Below are 10599 nucleotides of genomic sequence, written 5' to 3'. Positions count from 1 at the left end.
GGGAGGAGGGGCTCAACAAGACCGCCATCGGGGAGTTCCTGGGAGAGAGGTGGGGAGACGTAATCATCACCCTCACCATCATCATCCTCATCGTCATCATGGTGGTGACACTGATGATGATGATGGGGATGATGATGGGGATGATGGTTGTTATGGTCCATGATAAAATTAAGATGAGATAAGATCGCCCTTTGTTCACCCCAGACCGGCAATTTGGCTGTAAGAGCAGAAAGTACAGTACAGTAGTAGAAGAAATAGAAGAGATTCAACGTTATTAATGCAACAAATGAATACAGAAAAAAAACGATACAACGATACATATATATACATATACAATATGCCAACAGGAGAAAACATTAATGTATCTACCAATAAAACCTTTGAGGCTCTCTATCCACCAAATGTGTCTAAATGCCATACATTATTCAATTATTATGATTACTCTTGTCATTTAATTATTCAACCAACCCTCCGCCCATCCCTCCATCCCCAGGGAGGAGCTCCACCTGCAGACCCTGAAGGCCTTCGTGGAGCTCCACCAGTTCTCCAACCTCAACCTGGTGCAAGCGCTCAGGTGACCTCCACCCACATGACCTTTAACCTCATGGTGCCCACACACACACACGCACACACGCACACACACACACACACACACACACACACACACACACACACACACACACACACACACACACACACACACACACACACACACACACACACACACACACTTCTATTTGAAATAGTTCTACATGACGTGTGTTTGCGTGTGTGTGCGGCAGACAGTTCCTGTGGAGTTTCCGCCTGCCCGGTGAAGCCCAGAAGATCGACCGCATGATGGAGGCCTTCGCCACACGCTACTGCAACTGCAACGCTCCTGTCTTCCAGTCTACTGGTAGCCTACGCATGCCTCTTCCTCTGTGTCTTTGTGTGTAGATTTGTATTTGTGTGTATGTGTTTATTTTTATATGCGTGTCTTATCGACCACAAGCATGTTGGCCTTCTTGTTTATTTTCTCAAAGAAGTGGAGTATATGACAGAGTAACGCATCCTCTGCCTGTGTTTGTATGTACACATGCATAATATGTGTGCGTTCATACACAAAACGCCTTGTCGCCATCAGACACGTGCTACATCCTGTCCTTCGCCATCATCATGCTGAACACCAGCCTCCACAATCCCAACGTCAAGGACAAGACCACGCTAGAGCGCTTCATCTCCATGAACCGGGGGATCAACAACGGAGGGGACCTGCCTGTCCCACTGCTCACGGTAACCCCTCGGGCCTTCCTCACCAAGCGGCCATCTTGGGTCCATCTTGGTTATAAACACTAGCTGGGTGGGGGAACTGAATGCAGAAGTCTTCATTCAGGCCCAATGAATACCAGCAGTTTGCCCTGTTTATTATTCTAATCGTTTAATTTCGTGCTTATTGTTAATTGATGAATAACATTATTATTATCTTATAGTTTTTTTTATTAGCTTTTTTTTTGTTATATTGTAACATGTTGCACTGCCCCAAAATCCTAGCATTTACTGTAAAATAATAAATTCTTCGATACATCGCGATTCTGTGTAAAATGATGCCATCTCGATTCAGATAAGTTGATAATCGGAATTTTAAAAATAAGAATATATTATGTATTGGCCAATCTGATTTGTCTGGACGCGATTGCGGTTAAGCCTACACATAGCATGCACGCAAACTCACAGCCAGACACAAGAATGTGTGTCTGGCTGTGAGTTATAATTGACTTCTTATCCTTATAATTGACTGAGAGCAACTCTTTCTTTAATGACATAGAAAAGAAAGATTAGAAAGAATAGTGTGTTGTAATGCAAGCTACAACGATCATTGCATTGTTAATAGAAAGTCATTTTTGTGACAAAAGCTTTTTCTCTAATAAAATATTAGATAAGGTAATTAATCTGTTGATTTCTTTAATGATCATCACAAAAGTAGGAAGTGATTAGCAAACTCTGAGTAGCAAATTCATATATATTTTTTGAAAATCCCGCATGGAAATGTACATACTTTTTTGTTTTGCTTCAAGATGCATCAATAATCGTTTTAGAATCAAATCGTTGACCTCTGAATCAAATTGAATCTTGAGGTGCCAAGAGATTCCCACCCCTAATTTACTTGCAGTTTTTACAAATGAACCTAGCCACGCTTTGTCTGTTGCAGTGAGAGACTGACATGATAGGCAACATTCTGGCAACCCATCACATCATCTGTGTGTCTAGTCAATCACTGCATCGAAACCTTGTCTGGAGTCACATTAGCAATGCAAAAAACAACAACAAATGAGGAAATAGAATATCCATTGTAGAATATCCAATAAATATAACTTTGCTTGTTTTAAATAACATATTGTAATAATTATTTCATGTCGTCTTTCAATGTGACGTGACCGTGACTGTATCACGTCACACTGTGAATCGCCCAGCTTGTCAGGAGATGAATAGAGAATACTACGAATTATTTAACTTAAAGCTCTCTATTCGACTCCCCTGCCACCCCCTCTTTTCAGAAACTGTATGACAGCATACGCAACGAGCCCTTCAAGATCCCAGAAGACGATGGCAATGACCTCACTCACACCTTCTTCAACCCTGACCGCGAGGGCTGGCTTCTCAAGCTCGGTAACTCCGGCCGAAGTGATGATACACGTTATGATATGTGTCACAGTCATATTTCTGACTAACCAATGAATGATTATTCCTAACTGCATTGTATTTGTCATAAATGTGCATTAATTAGCATGTATTGGTTTCCGGTTGGCATATATCAGTTTCTCATTAGAAGTTATTTGTTTATAATTAACGCGTATGTACATGTGTTTCTAGTTTGTATGCATATATCTGCTTGTAATTACAATGTGTATGTATATATATATATGTATGTGTGTGTGTGCAGGGCCGGATTAACAAATCATAGGCCCCTGGGCACAAATGTCTGAAGGCCCCCTCCCCCCCCCCCCCCTCCCCGAAAAAAATCAGAAAAAGAAAATTCTATATTTTTTTATTATTATTATTATTTTAACACACACACATAATGACACATAAAGTGTAGCCGGCTTGGTCTTACTCCGCCGACTACTGCGTTGTGTTCAGGTGCATAGATATCACAGGACGCTGCAGTTCTTTTAAGACACTTTACTTTTAGTCTCTCAGTGTGTAGATTCCAAACTCTTTTGTTGGCAGGCAAAACATAAACAGACAAAAGAAAAGGACAACTGAAACATATGGGCTACACTACACGACAGAAAAACTAAAACTAACATAGTAAAAAATTCATAAAAAATTCATAAAAAAAAAATAATAATCTTTCGTGTGGTGCCCCCCCACTGGCTGGGAATGGTTGGGGCCCCTGGGCACAGTGCCGTGGGCCCTAATGGTAGATCCGGCCCTGTGTGTGTGTGTGTGTATATATATATATATATGTGTGTGTGTGTGTGTGTGTGTGTGTGTGTGTGTGTGTGTGTGTGTGTGTGTGTGTGTGTGTGTGTGTGTGTGTGTGTTTGTATATGTGTGTGTATGTATGTATGTATGTATGTATATGTGTGTGTATACATATATATGTATATACGTGTGTGTACATTAAACATGCATGTTTGTAATCAGCATATATATCAGTGAGCATGCGTTTCTCTGTATTTGCAGGAGGCCGCGTTAAGACGTGGAAGAGACGCTGGTTCATCCTGACTGACAACTGCCTGTACTACTTTGAGTACACCGCTGTAAGACTCCCACGCCTCTTCAACTACAATCACCCGTATTGATGCTCTATCTCCTGGGCTGAGGAGCATAGAGCCAATACGATTGTAGTTCTTCTTGTGAGGGGATATTCACGCTCACAATGCTTTTGGGTCCAGTCGTCGTTCATCTTTATTTTCAGAACATGAAGCCTTCAGCCATTGTCAAAACAAACCTCTACTATGGTTTGTTCAGCGTCTAGATTGTTTGTGCCGTTTCTCTGAACTTATAAAATGGAGAAGTGCAAAACAGATGTGTGTAAATGCTCGGAAATAACTGCGCTTTCAGTGATGGATAGTCATTCAATCAGTCAGTCAGTCAATGAGAAAAGGGGCTCCCACAATGATCAGAAAGGCTAATGTTGCGTACACCAAACCGCTCATCCTTATATAATGGCCGCTCGATGTGAACGTGTGGATGTACAAGGCATGAATTAGTACGGTGTTCTGATGGAGCTTTCAGGATCAGCGGGTCATTTTATGATCGGAGTGAGGGATGGACAGAGCGCGGCGGACACACCTGTTCAGTGGGCCGGAGGAATGGATGAATATCAATATAAATGGATGGATATGTGCAAAGCTGTCTCTCTGCTCTCTCACTAAACACCCCCACTCTGAGTTAGGATGTCCATCCGTCATCTGACTAATTGTTTTCTGTCTGTCTGTCTCTCTATCTCTCCGTGTGTCTCTGTCTGTCTGTCTGTCTGTCTGTCTGTCTGTCTCTGTCTGTCTGTCTCTATATCTCCAGGATAAAGAGCCCAGAGGCATCATTCCATTAGAGAACCTGTGTGTCAAAGAAGTTCACTATCCTCGCAAGCCTGTAAGCAACACCGAGCAGACATAAGTAGATACATTTAGACTGATATGTGTGCATGAATGTACATACACACATACATACATAGAAAAGCCCTTTGTGAATAAGATAAACTGGACATGAATGATGAATCAAATATGTATGAATAAACAAACGGATTGGAGCGGAATTTGAAATGAAGAAATCCAATCAGACGAACAGGTTATGTTGATAAAACTCATTTTATTGATAAAGAAAGAATTAATCTGCGGAGTTTCTTTGGTTTAATGATGGATGAGCCAAAAATCAATCTGTCAAGTTATGCTAGACGAGTGACCCTGGTGGTTCCCTCCACCCTCAGTACTGCCTGGAGATGACCAACCCCAACAGCCGGGGCCAGAGGATCAAGGCCTGCAAGACGGAGACGGACGGCCGGGTGGTGGAGGGGAAGCACCAGTCCTACACAATCTGTGCTGCCAGCGCAGACGAGAGGGACTCCTGGATAGAGGCCATCAGGTCAGAGACGCACGCACACACGCGCACACACACACACACACACACACACACACACACACACACACACACACACACACACACACACACACACACACACACACACACACACACACACACACACACACACCCTGGATAAAGGCCCTCAGGTCAGAGACACACACTCAAACACACACTCACACAGCCACACACACACTGATATAGAGGAGAGGTACTCCTCGATAGGGGCCATCAGGTCAGAGTCACGCCTCCATGAACACACACATACACACACACACACATACACACAAACACCCATACACACGCACACAGACACACACTGATACAGAGGAGAGGCACTCCTGGATTGAGGCCATCCAGTCGGACACACAACTCCATGGGAACACAAACACACATGTTCACACACGCGCACAGACACACACACCCACTCACTCCTACATGTCATGTCAGGATGACGATGAAGTCCGTGATGATTAAGTGTTATCTGTTGCTGCTGACCTCCCCCTGAACAGAGCGAGCATCACCAGGGATCCCTTCTACGACCTGGTCTCCCTGCGCAAAAAGAAGATCATCAACCAAGGCAACCAAGACTGAGTGAAACCAGCGCCCCTGTGTGGAGGACAGGTGACACAGCGTAGCCCTCAAGGAGGAGGACTAACACGTACTCAGAGTGTAGACACTAGACAGGGCCCAGGAGGTGGACGGACCAGGTCAATGGACGGATGCTATCTTTTGGTTCCCCATATTTGAGCGCGGACAGACTTAGCGTCACCGTCGACAACGTTCGATTCTATCTTCCCCAGGTGATTTCATCGTGGAATTAGGATGTGATGCGCAGACAGATTTAGGACAAAGACACCCATTATAGTCTATTCTGTCGAGGGGAGAAACCTGTGTTTCAATTTGCACTTACTCTGTAATGGCTTACTTGAGTAGACAAGCATCTGGCCTCCTCTGGCGTGGTGTGTGACTAAACTAGAAATAGACACACAGTCTCTCAGATTGCTTCTGGAAACAATATGTCAAGGACCCAGAACAGACAGACAGACGGTTTCAAATCAGTTCTGTTTATGTCCCCTTCTTCTTGTTCTTCTACCCTTGTGATAAATGCATTTAATCAGTCGCTCACAATTGTTGCTGGAGATTCTATGCGTTTCTCGAGTACTGTAACCTTGGAGGTTGGAATTAATTTACCTTCTCTGGATCATTACAGTGAAGGTGTGAAGTGAAATGTAACAGAGCTACTAGTAGTAAGACCATGTGATTCAGGTTTTTGCATAAATACATGATCAGATGATTGAATGAACTCTTTAAAGTGGTGATATTATGCCACCAGGTGTAAGTGTGATTAGCCATTAAAAAACGTTATTGTGATGTTGCTAAAACATCCGAAAGGGAAGATTTTTAAATGGCTTGTATCGGCTTATCACACTCAAGCTTGGTGGCATAATACCACCCCTTTAATTAGTAGACTTACAGCTTACTTAATTGAATAAGGTTGCATTATAATTATACTAATTTTGTTTTGCACACTAGCTTATAAACTGTTGTTTATAACCAATCATAGCAAATTAAGCAATGTAAGCTTATAAACCGCTTGTTAACTATTGTTAGCTTTCAAAGCTTTCAAACATACTAACATTATCTAGATCCTCTTTTAGTTTTAAATAAATGGTACTCTGGGTATACAGCAGACATATGCCTACACACTGAAACCATTACCTTATCACAGCCATCTCATACTTCCTCTTCACGAAAACTCCCACCAAAAAAAGACACAAAAACATGCATGGGGTTGTTATGTGTCCACCTATTTGATGTACATTGTACTGTATATATGGACGTGTATGTAAATGTTAAAACAAATGTATACATTTTTAATGGTGCATAAAATGAATGGGGATGGGGATCTCGGGAAACCTGCAAACAAATGAGTTAACGGAAAATAGGAATTTGAATAGCTTGAATTTGCTGTGTATTGTGTTTTTATACAGTTTTGATGTTGTAACCTGACTAGGAAATTTGCAAAGCTAGTAATAAATTTCATATTTATTTTGATATATTTTTGACAAAACATTTCAATAACTTTTAGGTTATTAGATAGAATCATATCATAAACAAATGCATCTGTGTTGCTGCGCATGTGATCACTAAGGTAAACAGCGACGTGCAACACATCACCGCATGCAAGGGCTACGCTCTTGTCATATTTGCACAAGTACAATGTGCTACGTGGAACTAACGCCTGTGGTCACATCAGTAGAGTAAAATTAGTCTGTGCATGGGTGCGCCTACGGCCCTTCTTCCTCCTGATACTTTGACTTCCTGTTTCGGTGTTGTGACAGAAAGTTCTCCACCCAAACCAACACAAGGTTTGCTGTCATCTCTGGGTGCGATCAGTATGCAGAGAGAAATATAAAAGAGATGCTAATCAGAAGCTCTTCCTCAACAGTTCTGGTGTTGTCCTCTTTTAACTCGGCCGGTTCGCTCATGAACCAACACACAATAGACTAGAGTGATGGGTGGCTAATTATAGAGATGATGGATGTATGAGCAGAACGATAAGGATAAAACCGAAGTGCAGTGGTTGGTTCTCAAAGTGTTGGGGGCGCCCTCTTCAGGGCTGTGAATGAGCCTTACAGGGGGCCAGGGATGGTTATGGTTGAACAAAATGATAATCGCTAGGAAAAAGGAGTTAAATGTTGCGTGATAAAACAATACCCAAACAACCTTTTACTAGAAATCCCCCTGTGTTGTTTAACCAGAAAAGCACACGTTATACCTGGATAAAACTACATCACAAGGGGAGCAACCAAAATAACATGAAACCTACAGCTTGAGGTTCATTTTAACACCTCACTGGAGACATGGGACTATAGGTACCAGCCTGCTGCAAAACCTCCAGCATCATCCCCCTCCCCAAAAGCCCAAGGACAACAGGACTTAATGACTATGGACCAGTGGTGAAGCTAGACCTTTTTGGGGTGGGCTCAAGCCCGCCTAAAACTTGCCTTAGCCCACCCTATCGTTTCGTCCTCAAATCTAATATTCTAAAAAAAATTTTTACAAAAGCAATGAGAGAATGGATGCTGTACACTAATGAACAGGCGCAAATGGGCTAGTGCAGGAATCTCTAACCTCTGATTGGTGAGTGGGCGTCTCCTGTTTGACAAAACCAAAATGCAGCACGAGCGCACCCAACATAGTTTCTGCTGTTTTGTCTGTCAAAGAGGCTATCTAGTCTTTATCAGAAAATCCACGATTTCCCGCTGTGTTATAACATGACCTGGTATTAATAATAATAATCAGTTTAAAACCTTGACGTAATCTGTCAGATATCTATTAAATGACAGTTGACCACAAGGTGATTCTATCTATGCCTCATCTTGAATTGCTTCCAGCTTTTAGTCGGCAGAGCCTTGTCATGCTGCTAGCATCTAGCATGATAAGCATGATAAGGTGCAAGGAGCAGAAAAAGTTGACATGGGGGCTTATTGTCAGTTGAAAAAAAATGCAGGCATTATTTTATCAGCTAAGGTCGTATTCATTGCACATGTTCAACAGTACAACATGTTCTAATATTATGAGACTCAGCTGATTAAAGGTGTCGGGGGGGGGGGGGGCGTGATCGACAGAGGGGACTTAGTGTCTTATTTATTTATTTATTTAATTAATTTAATAAGTTACTTATTTTATTTTAAATAAACATAATACCAAGGGTCAGAAGTTTCACAAGAATTTAGATCTTACAAAGTCATGCCAGAGTGACTTGGTGTCTTTATTCATGCTTGAAAGATGAACATATATTTTTTTTTGAAAGGGAATAAGCTGATGATGCTGACAAGTGACCAATGATTACTGTTTAAAAATATTTTTAATTAAATGCAAACCCCAGTGAATCATTTGCTCTTGTTTCTCTGTTTTGAAATTCACACAGACTTAGCAGTCTTGTCTTAATGTTACAAATTGAGTTAGTAAACTGAACTTGGAAATTGTTTTAAGTTGTTGCAGATGTTATCTCCGCTCACTTTATTAATCGAAATAAATAAATATTAGCAGGTTCTCAATAAGGGAGGGCGTGAAAACAAAGTCTGTCTCCTAGAGGGAGAATGACAGAAAATAATTGAAAACCACTGGTCTAAAACATGTTGTAGCCTACTTGTTGAATAGCTCACGTTGTTTTGGCAATGAAAACGCCCTCAGCTGATGAAATAATGCGAGCGGGTTTTTTTTAACTGAAAATTAGCACCCTTTTGTTTTTAAGTTTTATAAAAATGTATGGGTCCCTGAAAGTGAGACAACATAGTTTAGTGCTCCCGAAATAGTGGTCTGTTTCACATAGTATTCGGCTAGTACATGTTGTACTTGTGGATTTCTTTGCATCACAAGTTTTATAAAAATGTATGTTGATACAATTTATAAGATTGTATGGGTCCATGAAAGTGAGGCGACATAATTGAGTGCTCCCGAAATAGCGGTCTGTTTCTCATATTAATAATCTAGTACATGTTGTACCAATGTGTAACATATTCAGGAAAATATGGTCATTTTTGAGTGAAACTTACACAAAGGAAATTTAATATACCTCAAATTTGTTATTACAGTTCACATCCATTGATAATTCCTTCGTCCAAACAGTATTTTTCCTTTCATAATTTTAGTGGTTAAGAACTGCATTATTTAGCTGACACTGTCAGCTATAGGCTTAGACATACAACAGCAGTAACTAAGAAAATAAAGGTTGTATCCCTACAGCGGCACCTCCAGTCACCAGTCCCCAGCCTGCAGGGGCTCATCTCGGGTGGAGATGAGTCCGCCTACATATGGGAGATTGACCATCTGGTGACCTGTTGGACTGAACAACATGGAGCACTGTGACCACAGTGGGGATGGTTGTGGACATCAGGAAGAATACGGCCCCCACTCGCCCCCCATTACCCTTTGTGACTCCCCAGTGGACACTGGGCAATCCCTCCACTTCCTGGACACCATCATCTCCCTGGACCTCACGTGGGAGCTGAACATCAGCTCAACAGAATCCACAACAGGATGTACTTCCTGCGGCCACACAACGAGTTCAACCTGCCCTAGACAAAGATCGTGCACTTCCACATTGCCGTCATTGAGTTCAACATCACCTCCAGCATCACCATCTGGTGCGCTGCTTCCACTACCAAGGAGAAAGGCAGGCTGCAGCACGTCAGTCGCACCACGGAGAAGGTGATTGGCTTTAATCTGCCAACTCTCCAGGATCTGTATGCCCCCAGGACCATGAGGCGTGCAGGGAAGTTTGTGGATGGCTCCTCTTTCCAGCCCCAACCCAAAGTATTTGAAGCCCGGCCCCTTACCTCTGGCAGGAGGCTGCGGTGCATCAGGAGCAAAACCTAACGCCACTTCCCGTCTGCTTCTGGCCTCAACAACAGGGCCGGGGCCCCCCACTGACACAGACTATTACACCATAGACGCTACACGTTTCATTCACGTAAATTCTCCACACCTGTCTCAATGCTTCACAATAAAACATATTTCTCTGGA

General features: G+C 42.3%; 1 protein-coding gene across 3 annotated transcripts in view; it reads left to right on the top strand.

The window, feature by feature from the left end:
- The window catches only part of cyth4b (cytohesin 4b), a 12244-nt gene extending 5118 nt beyond the window's left edge, over positions 1 to 7126 (top strand). For all 3 annotated transcript variants that reach the window (XM_030351537.1, XM_030351536.1, XM_030351538.1), the window contains exons 5-13: positions 1 to 49; positions 494 to 574; positions 783 to 895; positions 1124 to 1272; positions 2535 to 2646; positions 3667 to 3743; positions 4507 to 4578; positions 4913 to 5067; positions 5577 to 7126. The exon at positions 1 to 49 is cut by the window's left edge and continues 70 nt beyond it. In XM_030351537.1, coding sequence (XP_030207397.1) covers positions 1 to 49; positions 494 to 574; positions 783 to 895; positions 1124 to 1272; positions 2535 to 2646; positions 3667 to 3743; positions 4507 to 4578; positions 4913 to 5067; positions 5577 to 5658 — 890 coding nt within the window. In that variant the 3' untranslated portion in view covers positions 5659 to 7126. The remainder of the gene's footprint in view (positions 50 to 493; positions 575 to 782; positions 896 to 1123; positions 1273 to 2534; positions 2647 to 3666; positions 3744 to 4506; positions 4579 to 4912; positions 5068 to 5576) is intronic.
- Positions 7127 to 10599: the final 3473 nt, after the last annotated feature.

This window comes from Gadus morhua, chromosome 3 (assembly GCF_902167405.1).
Source record: "Gadus morhua chromosome 3, gadMor3.0, whole genome shotgun sequence".
Lineage (NCBI taxonomy): Eukaryota > Metazoa > Chordata > Actinopteri > Gadiformes > Gadidae > Gadus > Gadus morhua.
The sequence above is the reverse complement of the archived record's forward strand: the minus strand, read 5'-3'. Positions and strand labels throughout refer to the sequence as shown.